Genomic DNA, 26709 nt, shown 5'->3' with positions numbered 1-26709 from the left:
ATTTATTTATTTAAATGTATTAGAAAAAAAATTATTTCATAAAATATTGATACGTTTCTTAATCATATCTGAAGCAAACTGAAAAAGTGCGCGGTTTACATTTTACTACGAAGTACGGCAATGGTATACGCCAGTATGGGGGTGTGTATTCTTGTTAATTCGTTAGATTGCCACATATCATCACATGCGTATAAAATGGTACTTTTACAAATAATAATGCATGTATAAGGTAAAAAAATCTATGTTCACTATTAGATTTGTTCACAACAAATTGATTCTATAGACTAAAGCTATTTCTTATACACCCCTACTGGGGCAAATTTCGCTCCTTCCTTCTTTAACTGTAGAGCTTCTGAATGAAATCAACCAACTGACACTAAAACAAAATGTTTCAACGGTATTGAATTATTCTGTTTTGAGTTCATACAGGATGGATAATCAATAAAGTCTTTCGAAGACACTGCTTTGTAGCTTTTACTTCTGTGCTTGGTGAGTGGCTAACTAACAGAAGAGCATCACTTTGTGTTCTATCATAGATAACTGTAGTGTACTATTAGCAAAAGCTAGGAGGGAAAGCTAACAGCTAACTTAACCGCTGGGGTCAGTTTATAATATAAACATTGTCCGTTAGGGTGATAAATAACAGCATAAGTACAGATAAGATACAATATAACCCATAATAACAAGTTTCTGATTGAGATTAAATCAACTTAGGTTAAAATTCCAGCTAGCTTTAACGCTGGCTATGTTTACATACACTGTTAATATTAAAGCATACAAGCAACGGTCAGAAATAAACCGTTTAAACTGGTCATAAAATACAATAATAAACCATATTGCGGATATGAAATGTATTGAAGTGCAGATAAGGTCAAGGACTAGTGAGACTTTACTGCATTAGCAGGAATATGAGCTGTGCTGTGGTGTAGCTGAGCGGCATAATAGAGCTTCCTGTGGACCAGACAGCGTGAAGGCGTCGGTTCGAATCCCAACCTATGCACTTGTTGTTGAAAAACCCCAGAAGCTTTAAAGAGGTTTTTTGTTTTTATTAGGTTGATATTAATTAGGTATAAGATTGATTACGACATATTCGTTTTAAACGTTTTCTATCTTAACTTAAAGTACAGCTCGTATCCGTTGTTTTTATGTTCTTAGATATTAAGTGTAAGGTTTGTGTTTCCAAATCTATAATCATATTTTGTCAAATATATCAGAGGAAACCCGTGATTCAGACGTACATAGCCGTAAACCGTGAACCTTGACTTGACCGTGTACTTTGCTTTCTTCTCAGGTGCCTACCAGCATCTCCTCAAGAGTCAGGATGAGTGCGAGGCAGTGTAAGAACTGTGGTGGAGCAGATATAGACATAGACCAGGCACGTGGAAGTGCTGTGTGCACCGCCTGTGGTTCTGTACTTGAGGACAACATCATTGTCTCTGAGGTGCAGTTTGTGGAAAACAGTGGAGGAGGAGCGTCTGCTATCGGACAGTTCGTGTCTGCTGATGGTACGTCACTGCTCTGTATCTTGAAATGAAACAGGCTGGTATGGGAAATTAATCAGCAGCAAGTGCAGTGCTGTGATCTACCTTAATGTGAAAGACCTGTACGACTACAATTTTCTATTAATTAACAAACACCACATAATACTCATTATTCATTTAGAATTCCTTTTAATGCTTTGGATTGATACAAAATCTGCAAGATCTGCTTTCCCGAAGACTTTTCTGTATCCGTAGGTTAAAAGTGACAGCTTTATTTCCTGTTACAAAGTTTTGACATGATAATGCTAACTTATTAGATGAGAGCATTAACATGAACTTGTGATTTGCCTGGCATCATTCATTAGTATCTGGATTTCAATCATCTCCCCTGTCTGTGGGGATGTAGCTCAGTGGTAGAGCGCTTGCTTTGCATGTATGAGGTCCAGGGTTCAATCCCCTGCATCTCCATAAGGTGATCTTTTAAGAGTTAAGTAAGGCATTGGTTTGCTGATTAGAAGGTTGTTTAAATCCCAACACCATCAGCTGCCAAGACCCTTTACCTTCAACCTCTCACTTGTATTCTACTTTAATTGCAAGTCAGTTAATCAAATGAGGTAATTGTACAACATTTAGTTCTGGATCACTAATTTGATTGTTCCACCAGTGCTGATATTTAATATACCACCACTGGGGCATTATACTGTCTGTATCATTCCACAGTCAACAGTGTGTGTTGTATAAAAGCAGTAGCACACATTGCAGTGATGTCGTTGTAGTGATTGCGGGCACTGCCGTGCTTAACCGCCTCAGAGTTGCGGCTTGCGTCGTATTGCTTATTATATTAAACTTACAAATAATCATTTTGTTTTTGAAGACCATATTATTTTCTGTTTTGAATAACGTATCGCTTGATGTGGCTGTTGTACAAAAATGGAAGCCTTTGTTTTGTCACACATACATAACAGCACAGTGAAATTATTTTTTTTTTTTGCATATCCTAACTTTGGAGGTTGGGGTCCGACATGATGCAGCACCCCTGGAGCTGAGAGGGTTAAGAGTCTTGCTCAAGCGCCCAACAGTGGCAGCTTGGCAGTGCTGAGGCATAAACCCCAATTCTCTGATTAACAACCTAGAGCCTTAAACACTCACTGAATACAGTCATTAGAAAACAAAAGGACATGACAGAACCAAAAAGTTCAATGAATATGCTAAATTTAAACTCACCCATCCTTACATGTGCCAGCCCCCGTTCCTGATACATCAGTGTAATAACAGTAAATACAGTAACCACTTACATGGTTAAGGTGAGCAATTTTCTTTATCTATCCCATTTCTTAAAGAAACCCTTTAACAATAAGACTGAGCAGCAAAGCATTTAAGCAGCCAGATCACAGTCCAAGTCTATATAATAGCCATAATCCTTAGTCATGGTTTAAGTGCAAGCCATGAGTTGATACAATTCATGAATTAAAAGCAATAAAAAAAAATCCACATTTTATTTATTAAATAAAGTAAAGCCAGGTGTAATTTTGTCTGTTTAAAGAAGGTAACCGAAAAATTAAAAAGGTTGGACAGAGTTGAACAGTATTGCATAGAATATTTGTGTAGTTTCATAATGACAAGAATCCTGGAGTCTCGCACTGGAGATGATCCTTTAACAACATGACATACCACATTTTATGAAGCAGTTAAATGACACCGTCAACTAATGCAATATGTAGACAAATAATTCTGTATTGTAACAGATTAACACTATAGTCAGATATGTAGCTAAGACATTACTAGTCAAAAGCTTAGACACCTGATTCAATGTATTGGGTATGATCTTATATGTTAGCAAAATCCAGTGCAGGCTGCTTCTATGATAACAGCCGTATATATATATATACACACACACACACACACACACAAAATATTAGAAATTTCATTTTATGTTTTGAGTCTGTTGTTTCAAATTTGCACATATTGCATATTGGAGTACAGTCAAATACTTGCCTTGCTTTTCTTGTTCAACAGCATATTGATCCACATTAAGTATAATGTAGGGAAACAATTCTGTCGATGTACATGTATTTGGTGTTGCTAAAGAAAAGGTAATGTTATGCTTGGCAGCATTAATACAGAGGAAGCAGTGACTTTTTTTTCTTGGGACTTTCTCTGCATTTTCTTTCTGTGCCTGCATTTTATTATTATTATTATTATTATTATTATTATTATTATTATAAAGCCTGTTATATACCTTGACAAATACGAGCTTTTGAGTGTAAACAGAAATCTACAAGAGATATATTTTTATTTCCCTTTTTGGTATTTTCTGTAAATCCTTGCACTTATGTAAAGACTGAGATAATTACTTAATGCCCAGCATCCTCATCATCAGCTTTAGACATTAATATCCTGATATCCATTAGTTCCTGTTACCATCTATTTTATATGCTATAATCAGAATCAGAATCAGAAAGAGCTTTATTGCCAGGTATGTTTTCACATATGAGGAATTTGTTTTAGTGACACAGAAGCTCCACAGTGTAACAGCTTAGTCTATAAACAGTCATTCCCTCTCTAGCTTTGTCATGTCACCAAAACACTGCAAAGTCACCTGTCCTGAAGACTTTCCTGTGTCCGAGCGTTAAAAGTGACAGCTTTATTTCTGACTGTTACAAAGCTTTGACGTGATAATGATCTTATTAGAACCTGTGAGCTGTTTAATGTTTAATGTTTAATGTAATTTAGCTCAGTGTTAGAGCGCATGCTTTGCATGTATATAGTCCAGGGTTCAATCCCCTGTATCTCCAGCTGCATGTTTTTAAGGGTAACTCCCACCATGTGTGTGGATGGAGTTTGCATGTTTTCCTTGTTCCCCAGGAGACAAACCCAGGCACTCACTCCAGCCCTAACCAGTCCAAAAACGTGCATTGTAGGTTGAACGGCGTCTCTAAATTGGCTGTAATGTATAAGCTGTATGCACTGACATTCTCTCCAGTGTGTTGTGTTAGGAGGCTGAGATGAAATATTACACCACTTTGTTCTACTGAGAGCCACCAGATGGAGTCAGTGCAAAAGTACAGCCTGGATAATGCTTTCCTTTGTGCTGCTTAATGATTGGGTCATGATTATAGTCAGTCTTAACACATACAACTTGAAGCCTTGAAAATCTGATCATGTTTGAGCTGAGCATGTTCTTTTGTTATGAACAATAATCAGGCTTTTTCTGATGTAGAGAATGGAACGTTTCATATTTCAGGTGTATTCTTATGTGTATAAAGAAGCATCTATATATGCTGAAATTCATACGCTACATTTGTATACTGATTGTGCAGTTAGAAAGTGGCACAGTGCGTATATTGTCTACAACAGATTATTAACATAATATGGAGGGTAATGCACTTATACAAGGATATTCAGGGACAGAGACTGATATCAATAGCGATATGATGAGTGGTCATGATAAACCAACAGACTAGCTAATAACAGCTAGGTGAATTGCTCTCTGATAAGCCAGGACGTGTGTTTTGTGCAATTTTATTCCACTGCAGGTCCTACGAAGGCCCCGGTACTTGGGACCGGCTTCCACACAAGTCTTGGGAAGGAATCACGTGCTCAGACGCTTCAGAACGGTGAGCATGTAACCCTTTAGTTCTTAGGACTAATGTTCATGCTGTTTCTGATTGGCTTTTTAACTCAAGTTTCATGTTCTATACATCACTATGTTACTATGCTCAATAATCATGTAACTTACTTACACTTCCATGCAGAAGTTTTCACCCCTTACTACACTGTATAATGAATCTGTATGTGGAATGATCTTAATTGCGATTATATGCTCAGTAAGACAGCACATCATATTAAAGTAAGTGCAACATTTATAAACATATAAAAAACATAAGTAATGTCTGCACCAGTATTCAGCTCTGTTGGTGTGAGACCCATGAATTATTATTTTGCAACTAAATGCCAGAATTAATAAGAACTTACAGAACCTAAAAATTTGAATGGAGTTTATCTCTGTGCAATGAAAGTGCCACGTGATCTTGTTATAAATTCATCTGGTTTAGGATAAAAATTACATGAGGTAGGTCATTAAAAATCCAACCAAAAGGCAGCCAACCAAGCTGGAGACATCCAACAGCTCATATGGGAGACGTTTTTAAGAAGTAGTAAATAAAAAGCAAAATTTTTCCTTTTTTGTCCTGAGTGGGTGCTCATCACGCTGAGAACATCTTCCCTTGTGGTGGTGCTAGAACGTTGAGGGAATGCTTTTCATCAACAAGGCCATGGAAATAGGTCTGGGTCAATACCAAGATGAATTAGGCAAATAACGTTCACTCCAAGGGGGCACGGTGGCTTAGTGGTTAGCATGTTCGCCTCATACCTCCAGGGCTGGGGGTTTGATTCCCGCCTCTGCCTTGTGTGTGTGGAGTTTGCATGTTCTCCCCGTGCCTCGGGGGTTTCCTCCAGGTACTCCAGTTTCCTCCCCAGGTCCAAAGACATGCATGGTAGGTTGATTGGCATCTCTGGAAAATTGTCCGTAGTGCGTGAGTGAATGAGAGTGTGTGTGTGCCCTGTGATGGGTTGGCACTCTGTCCAGGGTGTATCCTGCCTTGATGCCCGATGACGCCTGAGATAGGCACAGGCTCCCCGTGACCCGAGAAGTTCGGATAAGCGGTAGAAGATGAGTGTTCAATCCAAGAAGAAATCCTGTTCCTAGAAAGTCTAGGGCAGAGGTTCCCCTTCCAGCAGGGCAACAACTTTTAAGCCTATAAACCCCAAACTTACTGGAAAAATCTTTGTTGGAGTGGTTCAAAAAAGACATTTGGCTGCTATTTATTACAAAAGATATATTTAAGTTATATTTAGTCTAGTGACTGAGACTTTTGCTCCACTAGGAGATTCAGAAGAGAAAGACAGAGAGAGAGAGAGAGAGAGAGAGAGAGATGGCTAGAATCCAGCCAAAAAGCCAAATTTACTTCATTGTGGTGATGTAATCCACCTGACACCTTTACATGAGTCCAGGTTGCAGTGGCCGTGCCCGTTAATCCCGTGACACGTGCAGCATGAAAATCACTCAGTGCACTGGCTGGCCTGAGAAGTGTGAACACAGTAAAGTACAGGGTCAGCAAACAGTGGCTGCAGAATCCGAATAGATGGATTATGTTCTTCAAAGCTTTCTGGGTTATTTTTAGTGTTTGGCACGTTGACACTACACTTGGGAGCTGAGGCATGAATTCCACCTTTTCATCTGTCTCTGTCTATTCCACATCTGCTTTAATACTCGACTATGATACCTGATTCCCACTACCAGGAACAGATGCTTTAGAAGCCTAGCACTAAAGTGCTTATGTGTTTTTTTTATTTTAGAAGAAAACTATGCAAATCAGATTACTGACCAGATTGTGCACCATACGTTTAAATGTTCATTTCAATAAACTAATCACACACCACCATACTGTGGGATTTCTCTGGACTGTTATATTAGACGTCTCAAATGAATTACCCTGGTGTGGTGAGTGTGTGAGCAAACACGTGAATACGTTGAGAGAAAGCAAAACGAGGCTGCAGATGGTCTTACTCCAGGGACAAAAACAGCTGTCTGTCTGCCCAGAGAAGCTCAGGGAGCCTGTCTAAATGTGCACCATTCTCATGACATCAGTGCTACTGGAAAACTAAACACCTGCATGTGAAGTCATGCTTCATGTTGATATGTGTGTGCGCACACTCCTGTGTTTGACTAAAATCGTGTATGCGCCTGTATCCTGTCTCTAGGGAAACGACAAATACACAGCCTGGGCAGCCAGCTGCAGCTGAACCAGCACTGCCTAGACACAGCCTTCAACTTCTTCAAGATGGTGGTGAGCAAGCATCTGACAAGAGGGCGCAAGATGGCCCACGTCATAGCTGCCTGCCTCTATCTGGTGTGCCGGACAGAGGGCACCCCTCGTATCCTTACTCATGCTGTCAATTATATGTTATGAGCAAAACTGCATTCATAGCTACCATGTTCCGTGCGAGACGTTTACTGACATCAGGTTACAATTTACTTTCAAAGCCTGATCACCAAAAACTACAAGAGAAAATAAAGCGCTTTTTGTCCTAATCACTGCAACAATTTACCGAAGTGAAACATACGTAATATGTAACGGAACCCTGTGGGCAATTCTCAAATTCAACCAATAAACACTTAAAATATGTCACTATGAATTCATGAGACATGAGAGAATATCTTATCAAATCCTGCCCTTATGTAGTTTACCAAACCTTGTGACAGGGATTTCCAACTCAATTTCTACTGGGACCAAATTTTTATATGCTGTTAATTAATACCAATAATCTAGGCTCTGATTGTAGCAGAGGATGTTGCTAAGAAAAAGAAAGGCAACAGAAACTGTTCTATGGGCATTATTAGGATTTAGCCCATTACTATTTGTTTTTGTAAAAAATCATCAAAAAACTTGTTTAAAAAAAAAAAAAAAAAAAAATATATATATATATATATATATATATATATATATATATATATATATATATATATATATATATATATATTAATTATTAGATTATACTAATTATGATTTAAAATAAATATATATATTAAAATGAAATATTTATAATAATATATATAAATTATATATGTATGCGATTTCAAATCTCACAAGGGCTTAGTTTTGCTCTCCACCTGATCAACACAGCCATATGTAGTTCTTCCCCAAACTGTTTCCCTTCACAGGAACTAAGAGGCCCTAACCTGTTCTAGCATGATAATATCCCGTGCACAAAGTAAACACAATGAAGGTTTGTCAGGTTTGGAGTGGAGTGTCCTGCACAGAGCCCTGACTCCAGCCCCACTTTGTGTTAGGTGGAATACTGAGTGCACACCAGGCCTCCTTGTCCATATGTAATGTGTGACGGTCAGGTGTCCAAAAACCTTTGGTCTGTCTTTAGTCTCATGAGGTTCTTGTCGTCAGTCTTCAATGCTTTTGTCTCTACACTAGGCGATATGTTTAACAATGAATCACTCTAAAGGCCTCAAATCCTTTATTAGATGCAGATCTGACTCGACTCATGTGCAGCAGATAGGTGCTGATTTTTTATTGCCCAAATATGAGCCAACCTGGTGTTCGCTACGCTTTAGATATGGTGTAAATTTTAGATAATGCGAAAAGGTTTCAGTATGATTTTGTACAAGTTTGAGCAAGCTAAGTGAAATGAGGCACTGGGGAGTGTTTATCCTTCAGGCCCCAAGTACTGTATGACACCTTGTCTGTAGCTTCACAATAGAAATTCCTACAATTTCTTGCAATCAAATGGAAAATTAAACACTTCCGTGTGTAATTCGATCCACATTGACTATGATGGTAATCCATAACAAACAGTTCTTTGCTTTTAAATTAGATTTAATGTTAAGCTTGATTTTCCAGTAACGTTGATGGATATATGAGCGTATAATAAAGTGTTTTATGTGAAAACACATCACCATCTGCCCTTAGGGTTTCATCGTAATTGAGTTCATGTAAGTGGGATTATTTTTCTTTTATCAGTATATGGAAATGTAAAAATGATGGTCTGTGGCAATTACATGTATCCTACAGATGCGATAGTTTCGTTGGAAAAACACTGGCATGCTGTATTTCATTAATGATACAGGAAGAATAAAAAAATCAGTTTGTCATGTGGAGAGCCTGTGGGATGAGTGTGACAGGATTATGATTATTCTGAGTTGTTCTGCTGAGTAAACTATGGTGCACAGACCATCTGCTCAGTTTCCTCTCAGGAATGATGGCAGAGGTAATATTCTCTCTTTTCTCTGATGCACCCGAGGGTTACAACAGAGCATTTACGGTAAGAGGGTACAGGAAAATAACCCACAATGGTTATAATTCCAAATGGTACAACATTTATTAATAATAATATATATCATCATTTTATTTATTTTAATTATACAGATTCTAAGGGGCACGGTGGCTTAGTGGTTAGCACGTTCGCCTCACACCTCCAGGGTTGGGGGTTCGATTTCCCCCTCCGCCTTGTGTGTGTGGAGTTTGCATGTTCTCCCCGTGCCTCAGGGGTTTCCTCCGGGTACTCCGGTTTCCTCCCCCGGTCCAAAGACATGCATGGTAGGTTGATTGGCAATTGGATTGAATGAGTGTGTGTGTGTGCCCTGCTATGGGTTGGCACTCCGTCCAGGGTGTATCCTGCCTTGATGCCCGATGACGCCTGAGATAGGCACAGGCTCCCCGTGACCCAAGGTAGTTCGGATAAGCGGTAGAAAATGAGTGAGAGTGAGTGAGAGTATACAGATTCTTATAGTTAGCTTTAATGTTGTGGAACATCCACAAATGAGCAAGTTGGGTAAACTGATTAAATCCATTGATTATTCTAAAGTAGCTCTTTTAATGTGCATTATTCATTATTATTTGAAAGGAAAATGTAACCTTTTAGTGCCTGCATTCGAGTTATGATATAAAGTAGAGAATGATGTCTAACTGATGACATCTTGGCAGGAAGTTCAGCCACCTTACATCTGCTTTTCCTTTATTTTCTTTAGTAAAACTTCTTTTTTTTTCTGATGGAAAGCTTGTCAGTTTTTTTTTCACAATGACAACGAGCCGTTCTATTCTTCCGCTGCACACCTGCTCAGTGTTACATCACACACATCCACATACTCATATGCACGCAATGCCTTGTACTGTATCTCTGTCCCACCCCTGGTCCCTGAACTGTTGTAGTGAAACACTGAGTTGGATTTGTTTACGTCAGGGTGAGGCTGCCTGCCCCTGAGGCCTGGGAAGGGCTCATTCGATAGAAGGGCTTAACCTCTGCTAAGCTCAGCTTTAGCACAAGCCACGGTTCCATTTCAGACTTTGCTGTGTGTAAAATGCTGATAAGACCAACCCCTTATTTAAACTCTGCGAAAGGTATCTAACTCCCAGTATTTGCCTAAACATTATGCAGAATTCCATTGGTAGCTCTAAACTACTCCCTACTGAGGTAAAGGGTTATCCTTATCAAAATCTCCAGTGTAATTACTGCCCTTAGACTAATCGCCTTCACTACTTTTTGTTAAGACAGGATCAACCTTTCTTTTTTCAGTGGTACTAATCTCTCCCTAATGTCCTTAGAGGGCATTAGTCACCATGGAGACATACCACCGGTGTCTGTATGGTTTTATGAATGCGGGTCAGGTGGTGCCAGGACAGATGGACAGGAACAATCCATCCTCACTGTAAGAATCAAATTTTGCTTAAGGCCTCAGTGGGTGCAGTGGTGATTTAGTGAAAAAGGTGAAAAAGATTAAACGATTAAGATCATCTAATGTGACAATTAACAAAAGCAGTTAATTGTCACAGATTTGCATTAATGACTGGGTAAAGCCAGGCGGTGAAGACATAATAAAACTTGTTAGCCCTGTCTCTTGATTAGCAGCACTGCCTGTCTCTTCTTGTTTGCTTTTTTTAATCCTTCCTTAACTCAACTGCAGACATGCTCCTGGACCTGAGTGATCTTTTACAGGTTGGCTTTCACTTTTTTTTTTTTTTTTTTTTTATAATCCTTTAATGATGTGAATCAAAACCAGATGGGACTCAGGGATATGGTCATGTAGCTGATACATATTCAGATCTTTTAAAACACATTATAAGATGACGAGGAACAAACAAAAGAAACGATTATGTACAGCCGTGACATTAAAACCACGGACAGGTGAAGCGAATAACATTGATAATCTTGTTATAGTGGCACGTGTTAAGGGGTATGAGATGTTAGGCATCAAATAAACAGACAGTTCTCAAAGTTGAGGTTTTAAAAACAGGAAAAATGGGGATGCATATGGGTCTAAACTGCATCTCCAAATCAGCAAGTTCTGGAGTAGGGTCTGTATAATGTTAGGGATATGGTAGCTTAGTGGTTAAGGTGCTACTTAGAAGGTTGTGAGTTTGAATCCCAGGTCCACTGCTGGGTCCTTAAGGCGCTTAACCCTCAATTGCTTAGTTGTATAACATGAGATAAATTGTAAGTTGTCTGCCAAATGCTGTAAACCTTAGGCTCATGGCTGATCAGTGTATGTATTGATGGGTCACAAAATTATGCATCTCTCTTATTTCTGTATACACTTCACTTTCAATATAGAATTTTAGAATAGAAATCAAAACTAAAACAAACCTAAAAAAAATGAAATTAAGCACTGTTGACTCCGTCCAGTTTGTATCCTGCCTTGATGCCCGATGACGCCTGAGATAGGCACAGGCTCCCCGTGACCCGAGGTAGTTCGGATAAGCGGTAGAAAATGAGTGAGTGAGTGAGTGAGAGTGAGTAAGCACTGTTGATGATGACAGTTATACACACTGTTGCTACGCATGCAGCTATTTGGAAATCCTTCACAAAGCTCCTATAGATGCTGACTGCTTGTTGACTGCTTTTTTTCCCCAGAGTTATATCAGAAGAGCAGTATTAAGCAGTTAAGGCTGTGCAGTGAACGGTGCTGGTGGGATTGACTTAGCAAGTGACAGGTTGATATTACAGTTTGTTTTCAGACTATAAATAATCCGTAATTGTACAAGCAAACGACTGCTTGCCGAATCAGTCCTGCATGCACTCTACTCTGCAGTGGTTCCAGGGGGAGGCATTTCAGGGCTACACAGCTGGTGTTGCATTTATTTTTACTCTTCCAGCTGTCCTGGGAGTATGGACCCTTGAACCGTGTCTGGCACTGAAAAGATGTTAAGAGGGTGGGTTACAGCAAGGCTGAAATATGCAGTGAATCCTAAGCAAGTGTAGCCACACCCGGCTTAGAGAGCACCGCACCCTGCTGGGCCTGCCAGGCTAACTAGAGACCTGCTGCTGAGGGCTTGACCTCTGTACTTTACTGCAAAGCCCAAAGTGCTCTAAACATACCGTATAACTGTTCCTAGCCGGAGAAAGTGAACATTGTTTATAGTGTGAATATTATGGCCTATAATGTAAGACTGTAACGTGTTAGAAACTACCAAGGTCATATCATAGCCATGAAATAAACATACAGGTATATTGCCTAAAAAAAACCTTACTTATCATTTCTCTTAAGTCTCACATGCTCCATATGTTTTCCTCAGGTGAACGTGTACATCCTGGGAAAGACTTTTCTGCTGTTGGCCAGAGAACTTTGCATCAACGCACCTGCTGTCGGTAAAGTTGCATTTTATTTTACTCCCTGCATACGAGGCACTGAATTGAACTTTATCAGTCTTTTGGTAAAGTAAATAATATATACAGTATCTATAACATCTATAATTGTGTATTACCCCGACATGTTTTAGCTGCTAATTGTCTGGAACATGCTATACTAATCTGACTTGAGTTGTAGTCGTATTCTCTCCATGGGTCAGTGCACAGACCTTTATACAATTGCTTTAACTTCACCATATTAGGCTAATGAGTGCAAATTAATTACCCATCTGTTTAAAAGATTACATACACACAGTTGCAGTCTGGCTTCAGGTACATAGGGGGCACCATTATGTCTAAAATCAATTCAGTTCCATCACATAAATCATTCTGAACCAAGGATTTGTTTGCTTCTCTTCTTACACAAGAGATAAATAACGTCTGTTGTTCCTTAGATACATCAAAGTAAGCAATCCTCGTATTAACGAACGTGGCAATTCTCAGCATCCGGACTGATTAAATGTGTTTTCCATGTGTTCCAATTTTCACATTCAGCTGCTTGTCTTGACAAAAAAATCTGCCATTTTATCATCCCTCATCTGCCTTCACCAAATCCTCAATTAGAATGCAAACGACAGCACAGCAAATTCTTTGGGCTCAATTCAAACAATCTCCCCATTCAGTTGCCCCTGCAGCCTAGCAAGGAAAACGGTTTCCTAATGTTGGCTATGGAGATATTTCTCCACTTCACAGCAATCATTATCTTATTAATACTGTTCAGGTTTGCTGTGACAGTCGTATGTGTGTGTGTGTGTGTGTTAACGAAGATTTCATATACCTCAGTGTCGAAACCTAAATCCCAGTCGTAACCCAAATAAAACAGCTCAGATCTTTTATGCTAAAGTGTCTACATCTGTTTTCAGACTCCCTCGGTACAGACGAGTGGTTTTTAATATTCCAGTTCAAAGACATCACGAGTCAAAACAAAAAGGAGTTCGACCACTTTGTAGTTTAAGTCACAAAAAGTTTTATGATCTGCAGTTTAGTAAGCTGCACACTAATACAAGACATTTCATCAAGCTGTAAACAAATTAGACTCAGGTTATGTACAAAAAAAACACGCTAGTGGTAATAAACCACCAGAAGTGCAATACATCAATTTCTTTGTTTATATATATAGATTTATTTATTTGTATATATATATATATTTATAGGTCTGCATGCTGCAGCATTAAAATGAAATCAAATATACTTTTCTCAATAAATAAAACAGAGGAGCATTTTTTTACTCAAGCTTTGTCAGAGGAGAGTCTGTTTTATAAACAGCCTGTCATTCAACTGTCCTCCACTGCTACACTGAAAAGAAGGCAAAAGTGTCTCGGGACCCTGTACTCCCCCATGTGTTCATTGCATCGAAATACAGTGGGTGGAATGCACTTCAGCATCACTGTCTTTGCACCTTTCATGCGTAGAAGACCAGCTCTGGGATCTGGCCCCCCTGCACACCAGTTCCATTCGTACTGTCTGAAGAGCACTGAAACTGAAAGGTCACTTTACCACACTGCACTTCTGTCATTCCCTCTTGCCCAAAATAGCTGAGCTCATTCCCATCCAGCACAGCACTGACTGTGTAGAAAGCATCTTGCTCCACCTGAACCGGATGCTCAAACCACACTGAGAAGGTGCTGCTGGAACCATCTGAAACAAACTTAGTCAGATTCTGGGCCAGGGTGACTCCTTGGCGCTTCAGTTCGATCTTAACAGTGTACTCAGCCTTTCCGCCACTAGAGCCGTACAAGCCAAGACCAGCAATGAAGATTCGCTTGTCCACGGCAAACTGGATGCTGTCACAGCGTCCACGGTAGCGCCACTGGTTGCTGCGATAAGCCGAAGACTGAAAGCGGTGGCAGCGCTGCGGGGTCAGTCCTTTCCTCTGCGTCAACGGAAAGTCCAACTTTGGCTTATTGGCTGCCGTGTACCACAGGAAAATGTCATGTGTCTCTTCCAGAGTCAGCACGTCCGACTGCGCCGCTCCATCTGCAAACTCCTGCAGGGACATGGTGGGGATGCGAACCAAGTACAGGACCTTTCCCAGCACTGCCCTTTTGTTGCGAGCTGTTGGCCCAAGTCCTTGTCGTTTGCATTCGGCCACGGCCCATTCCAGCACAGCCTGGAAGACAACAGCCTCCCTGGTGTTCAGGGTCTCCCGCTTCAGGATGATCTCCAGTGTTTGCAAGTCAATTTCACAGAAGCCTTCTGAGCGGAGCGCCAGCTCAGCCTGAGCATCAATAACTTCCCAGCAGCGCTGTGTGAGCTCAGGCTCCTCAAAAAGCCGACTCTGAGAAAGCAGTACGCAGGCATTCTTGGCCTCCAGGCTGGTCTCCAAAAAGTTGACGCAGGCTTTGGCCAGGGCAGGCACAATATACTTTTTGGCAGCATACAGAGTGGCCAGCACAGTGTCTGCCTCCAGTTCAATCTCATCGCTATACAGGTATCTGCAGGGAGAAGATCAGGAACAGATTTGATCAACACTACAGGAATAATCGTCTGGCTCGTCACTTAACATCAAAGAGCAAACTTTCTACAACAATTTCAAATTTATAAAAAGGGCTTACTTTAACAAGATTAAAAAAGCAGCAGGCTCCACATCGGGAATATGAATCTCTGATTTGCCCTCGGCGAGATCCCCGTAAAACATGGCACCAAACACAGAGCTCCCCACAGCCAGAACATACTGCAAGAACAAAACACTGAATTAAAATCACTCAGAATGAAAATACTTCTCCATTTTCTTATAATTTTTTTTTAGTCCAGGATCAAGTATGCCACGTTCACCTTGTGCGCAGGAACTTTCTGGGACTCCCCGGGGCGACCCACGATAAAATGAACATCCGCCATAAGTTCGTTATTGAACATAAGAGCGTTCCTGAAAAACAATAAGGAGAGAACGATTGTTTACAAGGTCTGTCTGTTGGGATGGACACACCAAGTCAGGACAAGAAAAAGAAACCAAACTGCTGGGATTGATTTACCTCTCTCGGAGTGTGGGATGAGTGGATTGCCAGCTGGCAGGTTCGACGTTGTTGTTGTTGATGTTCTGCTGCGCTGCAGTGGCAGTGGGACTGGATGCTGTGTGGGTCACCTGGACGATGCTCTTTTTATTGGCAGGTGTCACTGCTGTGCTGTTGCTGTTCTGTAGGTTGGTGTTTATGCTGGCAGGGTACAGCTCTGCAGCCATCTTCTTCTTCAAGGACAAACTCACGATTTCATAGCATGCTGGCAACTTGCCCGGCTGCTTCCCACTTTTTCTAGTTCTTTTGAGGCTCTCTGGAAGCAAAAGAAAAAACGTCAACAACTTCATGATCCGGCCATACAGGCAGTCCGGGGCTGTTGGCATCAGCAAACAAATCCACGAGTCTGAGGGGCAAATTAGAAAAGACGACGTGTAGGGAGATGAGAGATGAGCCCTGCGATCTAATATCAGTGTTTATGGAGCTCGCGCGCTGCCATAACACCGACCTATTTAAAGGAACAGTGCAGAAATACACGGGGACGTGAACGCATTACTCCAAACCGAGTACTCTTCCCTCTCTCTCAGCGAGAAAAACAAAAAAGCAAAAACATCCCTTCACCCGGTCCACATCCATGGCGAGATCATCGCGCTGCGAACTCGCAGCCTCTCGGGCGGGTTTGCTGTGCAAATAAACATACCGTTGTTCGGGAATCCGAATGAAAGCTACGCTCGCGCTCTTGAACGCTGCCTCAGTGTTTCTCCTCCGTGTAGTAAAGCTCGTTTTGTATAACGAAAGCAGACGCCCAGTTCTGAGTCGACCAATCAGAGCGTCGGACGCGAATGACGTCAACGCCACCGACGCCCCACCCACAACAGAAGAAACTGCCCACTTTCGCCATAATATTCACCAAGCACAGCCCTTTAACCCTTTACGTGATTATTGACAATGTAGATAGATGCACGTCAGCATTCACACCGAGGTTATTCATGTGTATATATATATATATATATATATATATATATATATATATATATGCATGTGTGTGTATGTGTGTATAAACATCATAAACACACTATAACATATATGCAGTAACGCAAACGCATCAACAAACCCCACAAACACACCGCTTTTCGCGTTTCAGCTGTTCCAGGATTACAGACAATTTACTAAAGTTTACTTTTAAACTGCTCATCACGTGTAAACGCGGTGCACTAATGCCGCGTGTCACGTGTGAGTTTAACAACACACTTAACACACATCCGGACGCTCCGTGGTTTTGTTCACTGGGAGAAAAAACACACACACACACACATCTGTAGCGAAGTGCACCGGATAAACAACAGTCCAAACAACAGCCCAAACAACAGCCAGAGTACCGTACAGTGTACACAGGGATCAGTGTGATGCTTACCGCTGTGGATAACAGACGCTTTGTGCAGCTCGCAGAGGAAATAAAGGATAAAGTGATGAGCTGGTTTCTGTCATCAGTAACACAAGACTGTAGTCGGACACACACACACACACACAGACAGACAGATTCAGCAGCAGCACAACAACACACTGAGCTGATGGACAGTTTGTCACTCGTTACCTTTACAGAACAGGTGATAAAGACACGCACTGAGGTTCGGTGTGTGGACGCCCGATCGCAGTCAGGAGCCATGTTCACTCCGGAGACACAGGGGGTTGGGCTTCAGTCTGTTCACTCCGCTTTACTGACTTTCCAACAGAGGGCCCCGGCGTTACAGAATCACCATCAGGAGCGTTTATCCAGAGACAGACAGGGTTCAGAGCCTGTTAACTGTTATTATACCAATACATGTTGTAATGTTTTACCAGCCAGACATTTAGAGCATCCCCTTAACTTCAAACACATGCTGAAGGAACCAGAAACCTGTTTATTTCTTTATTTCTTTATCTATCTATCTATCTATCTATCTATCTATCTATCTATCTATCTATCTATCTATCTATCTGTCTGTCTGTCTGTCTGTCTGTCTGTCTGTCTATCTATCTATCTATTTATTTATTTCTATCTATCTATATTCATTTATATTTAAATAAAATTATTTATTTCTATCTATCTATCTATCTATCTATCTATCTATCTATCTATCTATCTATCTATCTATCTATCTATCTGTCTGTCTGTCTGTCTGTCTGTCTGTCTGTCTGTCTATCTATCTATCTATCTATTTCTATCTATCTATCTATCTATCTATCTATCTATCTATCTATCTATTTATTTATTTCTATCTATATTCATTTATATTTAAATAAAATTATTTATTTCTATCTATCTATCTATCTATCTATCTATCTATCTATCTATCTATCTATCTATCTATCTATCTGTCTGTCTGTCTGTCTGTCTGTCTGTCTGTCTGTCTATCTATCTATCTATTTATTTATTTCTATCTATCTATATTCATTTATATTTAAATAAAATTATTTATTTCTATCTATCTATCTATCTATCTATCTATCTATCTATCTATCTATCTATCTATCTATCCATTTTAATACCTTTTTAGAAAAAAAAGATTTGCCGACAGAAAAAGGAATGTAATTACTTACATAAGTGTCACTTTTTGTTTCACAGATTCACATAAGTAAAGAGTAAAACACGATTGCAATGGTTATTACAGGAAAATGATCAACTCGGTGGTGTAATGCAAATGAAAATACCTGTTTGTTCAGTGAAGTTGTTTTCCTTATAACTGTATGTCCCTTTATGTTTTATTCTATTATTTGAGCTATAAACACGTGTGTGTGTGTGTGTGTGTGTGTGTGTGCGTGTGTACATTTTAAGTATTAGTCTTATTTACAAGTTATTTACAAGTCTCTGTAGATGAGCTGCTACTATAGACGCGATAATGTGTTAAACAACGCTGTGGATTTAAATCTTTCATGTTTTCCTAAGGCATAAGGAGACAAGACACTGGAACATTCACATAGTTTGATTTTTATTGTTGCTCGGTACAGTGTCTTACGTAACCTATGAACATAAACAATATTTGAATTTTTAAGCAAGATGCCATGATCTTATGCTTGGAAATGGGATTGGCTTGAAATCGGATTCCATTCTGCTTGCAACTTTGAATGACACTATCATGCACGTGAACACAAATTTCCTTAAAGCATACCATAATCAAGTTTATCCCTAGTCTAGCTTTATATAACTTAACAACATTAGCTTCTAGGAAGCAATCATGATGTCAGGACCTCATCAGTACTCCATGCTGCATTTTGCTCATCACTAAGGTCTGGATAGCATTGTTTTTCCAAACATTGAAGAATAGGATTGGTGTCCCTGTTTGAGAGAATCGTGTAAGCAGTGATGGTTAAATTCATGTTTGTATATGTACGATTTAACAAACAGGAAAATGTCCTAATTGCTGGGTTCTTAGCCAGGAATAGAATGCTAATTCTGTCCATAGGTAGGAAACATAAGACATTTTGCTGTTTGTTGGTGGGTAGCATCCAGTCGTAATTCTATTATTTATACTAATTTATTTGGTTTTGTGTAATGTGCAGTTTTGAATAATTTACAAATAAAGAGCAGACTTTTTGCCACCTACTGTATACTGTGCTTCTGTGAGATCTGAAGCAGTGGCTATAGAAAGTGTTAGGGATTCCCTTTCAGCCTGAATCTCAGCTGTCCTCTTTTTCACAACTCTCACACAGACTCACGAACGTGTTTCCTTCTGTCAGGACGTGACCGTTTAAATCTCTATGTCTTTTAACGCTACAGTGCCTTCTATCTCTTCACTTTGATTCCCAGTAGTCCATGTGAAATAAAGAAGTTTAAATCCTGTCACCAGATTAAATTTTCATATCATCACAGTACAAAGTGTTGCCAGTGAGTTGTTAGATGTGGAAACATTTCTCTTGAAATCATAGTTCTTTGTTATACAGATGGTGCAGAAAGGTCAGTCTCCTCGCCGTTGGATTTCAGTTTATTAATATGATAATTTAGTGTAAAATTGCCCGTATGACTCAGAACAGCCTTGTGACATACGCAGTCCTAGGGGATTTTTGTGCAATTTTTTTCTCCTTCAAGCGCAGGTGGAGTTCATATATTATTTCTTTAGCTTCTTAGAGCTGAACTCGTTTCCCTGTTATTAGGACAGCCGTGATGGGTACTTTACTGGGGCAGCAGAGTTAGTTTATTCAAGGACTTTGAAGTAGGTGGAAGTTAGGGATGTTTGCTTCCAAAGAGTGACTCAGAGATAAACCACATGGAGAACTCCCTGTACAGAAACAATTTAGAAACTCACTCCAATGTCAAGGGGAGCCTCAAAGAGGTGGCCTTTGTGACCTGCAAAACCCTCAGAAAGACAAGATATAGTATATATGTTTAGTAACTATAGTATGGATGGGATTTCTGGACATTTGTCTGTTTAGTCATGGTTGATGTCTGTAGGCTGATTATGATTAGTTAACACAGAACAAATGTGGTGTGTGTATAAATCACATAGATGGAAGTGACTTCATGATGTACACATGGGTGAAGCTTAATATCTTACCAAATCCTCCAGAACCATTACTTCAATCTACTTCTCTCACATGTTGTTTTTTAACAATCCGTATCTTATTGCTTTGTGTTTTAAACTCGGACAGAACGCCATTTCGTTTCATTTTGGCCAGATAGGGTAGAAAAGACCACGGAAGCATCTTTACACTAAAAAAAAACTCACAACCTTGTCATACCATGGTATTTAACGTAAAGGGTGTTTTTCTACTGGTTGATTTATTGAATTTAAAATATGCTGTCATCTTTGCAGGAATATGCTAATCTGTAAAATTAAAAAAAGGACAAAAAATATCAGAGATGCTCCAGTAATACTTACACGGTTCCACCGTAAGACTTGTTCTTCTGAATATATATATAGGGGCTAATCCAACATCTATGCAAATTTACTTATAAATAGTTCTACTGGGTTTTTACCGCTTTACACACTAGTAACTACAGGGTTGTTGATTATTAGGGATTACAGAACTTTTATCAGGCTCAATATGAAGCAATTTGTTGGTGTTTTTTTGTGTGTGTGTGTGTGTGTGTAGATCCATGCTTGTATATTCCACGCTTTGCCCACATGTTGGAGTTTGGAGAGAAAACCCATGAAGTCTCTATGACTGCACTGAGACTGCTGCAGAGGATGAAGAGGGACTGGATGCATACAGGACGCAGACCATCTGGACTCTGTGGTGCAGGTACTAAATGATTCTTACACTGGCCTCTATATATATATATATACATATATAAAGATTTTTTTTTCTGAAGAAAGTCTAGCACAGAACACAATAATATGGTTATGTTGGAAATGTTGTGTATCAGTAGCGGTTTAAAACTTCACTCATTTCCCACCGAAGTGCTCTTGAGAAAGAAATGGCTTTGTGTTGTTTGTCGGGATGAGGATGAGCATTTTAAAAGGAAGCATGTAGCATCTGCAGGCAGCATTTCAAAGCATCTGCTCAAAAAGCACTGGTCGTAAACACCTAAAACATATTATTCCCCATGGACAGAACAAACATCTGTTGTCTGTTGAAATGTTTTTGACAAACCCAGAAAAGCCAGCAGTCTGTGTGTGAAGAATGAGGAAAAGCCAACAGTATGTGTTAGAGAACTCAAATAACCAGTAGTGTGAGTGTAGCAGCTGATCATGCTTCAAACCATAACTACACAATCGTTCTGCCATCAGATACGTTAGATCTATCTATCTATGTCTTATCTATCTATCTATCTATCTATCTATCTGTCTATCTATCTATCTATCTATCTATCTATCTATCTATCTATCTATCGATAGACTCTGTGTGTGCGTCTGTGTTTATGTGTGAGAAATAAATGAGCTAATTTATTGCTGCTGTGTTCATTAGTAGTTGACCTAGTCAAGTGTGTAGCTAGATATTTTCTGCCAGTTTTTATCCAGAATAAACTATTATTCGATGTTTTGAAATTACTGTCCCTCATTAATACCTAAATAATGTTTAAAATTGCAACCAGAACACTACAATTCATTACCAGATATGACGACAACGTCATTGTGATAAAGGCCCATTCCACTGAGACTCTTATCATCTGATAACGGAATTGTGTGTTTTGTAGGAAATCAAACAATTATAACTGAAACTAGACAAACGTCTGGATGCAATAAGTTTTAGTAATCTAAAAGTCAACCTATCATGAAATTTCATTCCATCACAGGTTAATTCATCACAGGTTAATTATAAAGATTAATATGCAGGTCATTCAGGGTAGACATTTCCTCAGGCAATGTAATGGTTAGCATTTCCTCATGCTGTAGAAAACAGGCTATCCTTGTTTCCAGGTTCAATGAGAAAAAAAAAACAAATTTGGTTTTCTGTGTCTGGAATATGTGCTATGCCATATCAAGTGATTTAAATGTTTATAGATAGATGGTAAACACAATATATTAACAATAGGAAAAATACAAATTAGATTAGTTACGAAGATTAGATTAAACAAACGTTGCAACATAAAACGTCATGCAAATCGGAACCTAAGTTTCAAGTGATAAAGATATCGTTACTTTTTTTTCCCCAACCCATGAAGAAAATCCATACTGTGTAAGATACAGTATAGCAACTAACACTCCTAGAAGCTCTGCACATCCTGTTTTGCTGCCCAGACCCCTGGCCATCCATCTGAAGGCCAGCATTTAATCCCAGCAATCTGCCGTCAGCAAGATGCCCTCACCCCAAAACAGGAAACAAGCCATTTCCATACATCCTTAGTTCTGTTTTCGGCCTTTCAGTGTTTTACCTTCTGTTCCATTATCTGCTTCCTAAAGAATCTGAATTAGCATTCATCATTAAAAGTATTCAAAGACATACAGTATGTTTTGATCTTGATATCAAAGATGAACTTTTCAAGTGAAAATTACAGAGTTAACCTCAAGGTTAAGTAAAAACAATCAACAATGTAAATGACCCTCTGTGATAGACCTTTTTTCCGTGTTGTCACGCCTCTGTTTTCAAACACCATCTGCGTCACCGACCACTGACCCCCAGAAAGGCACTGAATGTTATTTGCATTTTTTATTTTTTTTTTTGCTGATGAAAGCTACTGTAAATAAAGGTGTGTATTTTGGTTCTTATTTATCAGCTATGGACTGATCAAGACTTTATAAATCTTACTGAGTTTGTGTCCTTGGCCACAATAGTACTGTCTCTGTCACACATCTTTGCGTTCAATGTATTTAAACACAAGGCAACGAAGAGCTGAAAAGAGTTAAAAGTTCACTGAATTGTTATGACTGCATCACTTTAATACATGAACGAATAAAAAATAAATCCAGCGTGATGAAAGAAGCTTCCCACACAAAGCTGTTTAGTGCATTACCTCCAAAGTAATGCAAATCGTGTTTCTGATAACGTGATGCTGAAGACTAGAGTACAGACTATTTACATCCTGTATTTACAGACTCATAGTGAAGAGGCACTTAAATTAAGCTCCAGTAAATGAAAGGCATCCTGTTCAGTATGAAGTGAATGTATAAGTCAAGGGCAGTGTGAGTTAACAAGCTCGATTTGCACAACAAGCAGTCATTCAGGAAAATGTAACTAAAGTTTTTATGGGATCTGTTTTTAAGTTCAATCGTCGTGTTCAGGACTCTGTGCCAGTTCTACCTTCGCCTTTCAGGAAAGCTCTAAAAGGGAAATGGAAAACAAATGAAGACAGTTCAGAAGCCACAGCCTTTGTGCAGTTTTGCAAGAAGTTTTAAGTATTAAGAAGATAAGAAGATTTATGTAATAAGAAATCAGTTTGCTTTGTAGATTTATCCTCAGCTTTAAAATCTCATTTATAGCCTACAGATAAACTCGCTACACTACAGGGCCTCAAATCTATACATTTATAAGGCTTCATTTTAGTGAATTCTTACTAGCATTGGGAAGTCTGACAGGCTTGCACACAGGTGTTTTGGGAACATGTGAATGAAATAAGCCCATCGCTTAACAGTCCTCGTGTCACAACTAAAGCTATTGTTCCATTTGTTTTTTATTTTACTATAACATTGCTTTTTTATTATAAAAGTTTGACATAACGATCGCTTAAAACAGAACTTTCTTAGAAAAAGATAAGGTTGCTTTATAGTTATTCTACCTCTGAACACGTGGGCTAGTTGCATGAAGTAGGCACTGAAACTTTTATCGACTGAATTCAGGCTCATGTGTTTGTGTAATGCCGCATAAAGCAGTTGTGGGCACCGAGCTATAAAACTGGCAGGAGAACCAAGGAGCCTTGTGCAGGCAGGTCTTAGGGATCATGTGCTTTACATTACTGTCACGTAAAAGTGCGGCAGCACTCAGAAATTTCCTCTTATTACCTGAGTAGTATTATTATAGGAAATGGATGACATTTCAATCTTGCAGCTCTGTTGGTGGCAGCTCGCATGCACGAATTCCGGCGCACGGTGAAGGAGGTCATTGGCGTGGTGAAAGTCTGTGAGGCGACTCTCAGGAAGAGGTAGGTGTCTCCGCTTTATGTTTGTGTGGGTTTCTTTTAGACTACTGTATGTGTCACATGTTTAGGAATATCTGTAAGCAGATGTATGCAAGTGAAAGGGCATATCTGATGGTATGCTGCCAAGTTCAAATCCTTTTTTATTACTTTATTGCTGCTTTTCATTCTGACCATATATGTATATATTACAAGTAGAACTGCACAAGTAGATTTTTTTTTTTTTATTCCAGTCATTGACATAGGAATGTTTCATGGTGCAGGAAAAAATGCTTTATGAGATCCCTTATATGATGGCTAAGTGTACATATAATGGATTATTCAAATGCAGTTGTTGATACGTTTAGTAAGAGATGAATGATAGAAATGCCGTAATTTAAAGTAGCAGTATGTAATTCGGTGATACGGTAATACAAGTTCAAGACGTATGATTGTAATTAACTCCTGCTGATATTGTGGTCTGCTGAAATATTAGGCCTAGTAGTAATGAGCATTGGAAAGCAGTATAACAGCCGACAGCATGAAAGAGCACTGTTGCAAGTGAAAACTAAGACAAAGAAGGTAGTACCGCAAAGTGGAATATATAGTTTTGCTTGGGATGCAAACAATATATGATAACTAATATGAACATTTCTTACAGTCACTTTAAAAGACAAAGTGATAAAAAAACTAAGCTCCAGAACTAAGTAGTTTTTCTGACAGCCAGTCTTGCTAGTCTTGCTAATCCCCAAGTTCAAATTTATTCAATGTCTTACCTTTTGTTCTGTTCTGTTTAGCTTTCGCAACATCTGAAGAATTAGTCATTTATCACAGTCATATATTCAGGGAAACATGATAAAAAGGATCCTGATATACTGTATAAGTTCAAAAAAATGTTCCATACTACATTTTCAAAGGAAAATAGGTACACATGGGAAAACTATTTTTGTAACCTGTCATTTTACCATACCTTCTTCTTAGGCTGACAGAATTTGAGGACACACCTACCAGTCACTTGACTATTGATGAGTTCATGCGAGTGGACCTGGAGGAGGAGTGCGATCCCCCGTCTTTCATTGCTGGTCAAAAGAAGATAAAGATCCAATTGGTATTGCATGGCTTATGGTGTACATTACACCCTTACATCATCATGCCACTTGTATCCTGTTAAATGTACCATATATATATATATATATACGTATATATATATATTATACATTTTTTTTAATATTTCAGCTGGAACAGGAGCTGTCCAGGAAGCTTGATGAATATCAAGGTTAGTTTTCTCAACTTAAAAAAGACATCGATGTTTAAACGTCTTCTGAATTCAGGCCCTTGTTTTTAGCCTGCTCTCAGCAGTATCTGTCCATTTCATTTTTGTGCTTGAACTGGCATTTTAATATTCTATTGAAACAACTAGGGAAAAAAAATACATAAAGTCAGTTAGGCTTTTAGGGCAATGTTCAGTGTTATGTTAAGCATGTGCTGTGAGGATTGAATATGAAAACTGTGTGCATCAGTATTCAAATGTCATATATAAACTCAGACTTAAACACTGTTCTGAAGTTGCACAAGAGATATACACATAGGGGGATACTGACTGCGGACTTCATGCATTTCTCATGCACAAGTGAGCAGCGATATTAAGACGAGCTCCACTGTCTGGCAGTTTAATGTGAAAACAATACGCTATGCTAAAATTGATCATTTTCCTATACGTAGTAGAAATACATAAACATGACGTTATTAATTAACCTGCACATTTCTTTACAGGAAAGAACAACAAATGAATAAAAACACTGACATTATTTTAATAAATCGACATGACTTATTAAAAAAAAGAGAGAGAGAGAGAAATGTTACGATGTGCTGGATCAAGTTCTAGACATAATATTTGCTTCTCCTTTGTATATTTATTTAGTAGTCTTTTTTAAATAGAATTTTGCTTTGTTATTGAATAGTATTATGTTATGTGGGTAAAAAGGATTTGGACACGTTACCAAAATCTCCCATGTGTGCTTTTTGAACATCCCATTCCTCCTGTTGCTATTTCCATCTTCGGTCTGCTTTTTTTTAATCCCTGATTAAAGCCACATGTTCATGTTTAAAGACACTGAACTAGAAGCTAATGAAAACATTGACTCTGACAAGTCTAATTAAGAGATATCTGGCAAACCTGGAGGTGTGAATTACGCACAGGTAATTTGACTAATCTGAATTAAAAGCCCATAAAATCAATCTACTTTTCCTGCGTAAATATTGACATAACTTTGGAAATAAACTCTGCATCTCTGAATATAGCTCTTAGACATTCAATTAATGCTGCATACAGGAATCACATTATGACATTTCTAGTGCATGTAAGATCCTGCTTTAAAATGGGGAAAGTACAGTCTGCGAAGTTTGAGAAATGATGTTGTTTGCCAGAGGCAGAGTTGTGATTGAAATTCAGTGCATTTGTTTGTTTTTATAGGTGAGATCAGCTCCTATCAGGATGAGATTGAGACAGAACTGGAGAACAGCAGGCCTAAACTGAGAGGAATTTATGCCATGTATGCAAAAGAAGGTACTGTACATCAGTTTGGGGGTTTATTTCTGTATAAGTGCATTT

At 39.1% G+C, this 26709-nt stretch overlaps 2 protein-coding genes and 1 non-coding gene across 7 annotated transcripts in view; 2 read left to right on the top strand and 1 right to left on the bottom strand.

Moving 5' to 3' along the window:
- The first annotated feature begins 331 nt into the window (after positions 1–331).
- Positions 332–26709, top strand: part of brf1b (BRF1 RNA polymerase III transcription initiation factor subunit b) — a 58746-nt gene continuing 32368 nt past the window's right edge. The window contains exons 1-11 of one of the 2 annotated variants that reach the window (XM_060866542.1): positions 332–489; positions 1292–1505; positions 5018–5098; positions 7245–7418; positions 10957–10988; positions 12566–12638; positions 20699–20848; positions 24032–24125; positions 25080–25203; positions 25332–25374; positions 26572–26664. In XM_060866542.1, the coding sequence (XP_060722525.1) occupies positions 1322–1505; positions 5018–5098; positions 7245–7418; positions 10957–10988; positions 12566–12638; positions 20699–20848; positions 24032–24125; positions 25080–25203; positions 25332–25374; positions 26572–26664 (1048 nt within the window). In that variant the 5' untranslated portion in view covers positions 332–489; positions 1292–1321. Of the gene's footprint in view, positions 490–1291; positions 1506–5017; positions 5099–7244; positions 7419–10956; positions 10989–12565; positions 12639–20698; positions 20849–24031; positions 24126–25079; positions 25207–25331; positions 25375–26571; positions 26665–26709 lie in introns of both variants that reach the window. The other variant, XM_060866541.1, reaches the window with a different exon arrangement.
- Positions 1878–1949, top strand: trnaa-ugc (transfer RNA alanine (anticodon UGC)). Its single transcript has one exon. It is a non-coding gene; the product is annotated as a tRNA-Ala (tRNA).
- On the bottom strand, positions 13649–17374 carry btbd6b (BTB (POZ) domain containing 6b). 4 transcript variants are annotated; one of them, XM_060866546.1, is made up of 6 exons: positions 17223–17273; positions 17043–17129; positions 15650–15944; positions 15453–15543; positions 15233–15351; positions 13650–15112 (listed from the first exon to the last, which is right to left on the bottom strand). In XM_060866546.1, the coding sequence occupies exons 3-6, from the start codon at positions 15853–15855 to the stop codon at positions 14080–14082; spliced, it is 1449 nt and encodes a 482-aa protein (XP_060722529.1). In that variant the 5' UTR covers positions 15856–15944; positions 17043–17129; positions 17223–17273; the 3' UTR covers positions 13650–14079. The 4 variants fall into 4 exon arrangements, with proteins under 4 accessions (XP_060722530.1, XP_060722526.1, XP_060722529.1 ...); XM_060866547.1 differs by lacking the exon at positions 17043–17129 and having other exon boundaries at positions 13649–15112; positions 17223–17374; XM_060866545.1 differs by lacking the exons at positions 17043–17129; positions 17223–17273 and adding an exon at positions 16329–16554.

This window comes from Tachysurus vachellii, chromosome 3 (assembly GCF_030014155.1).
Source record: "Tachysurus vachellii isolate PV-2020 chromosome 3, HZAU_Pvac_v1, whole genome shotgun sequence".
Lineage (NCBI taxonomy): Eukaryota > Metazoa > Chordata > Actinopteri > Siluriformes > Bagridae > Tachysurus > Tachysurus vachellii.
The sequence above is the reverse complement of the archived record's forward strand: the minus strand, read 5'-3'. Positions and strand labels throughout refer to the sequence as shown.

What these genes read in the sequence shown, in the direction of transcription:
- btbd6b (XM_060866543.1), bottom strand. Translation starts at nt 16,014, where the DNA reads ATGCCAACAGCCCCGGACTGCCTGTATGGCCGGATCATGAAGTTGTTG. An exon ending in AGAAAGTTCCTGCGCACAAG is followed by an intron (nt 15,352 to 15,452) that starts GTGAACGTGGCA and finishes TTGTTCTTGCAG; the next exon opens with TATGTTCTGGCTGTGGGGAG. An exon ending in GCTTTTTTAATCTTGTTAAA is followed by an intron (nt 15,113 to 15,232) that starts GTAAGCCCTTTT and finishes TTCTCCCTGCAG; the next exon opens with ATACCTGTATAGCGATGAGA.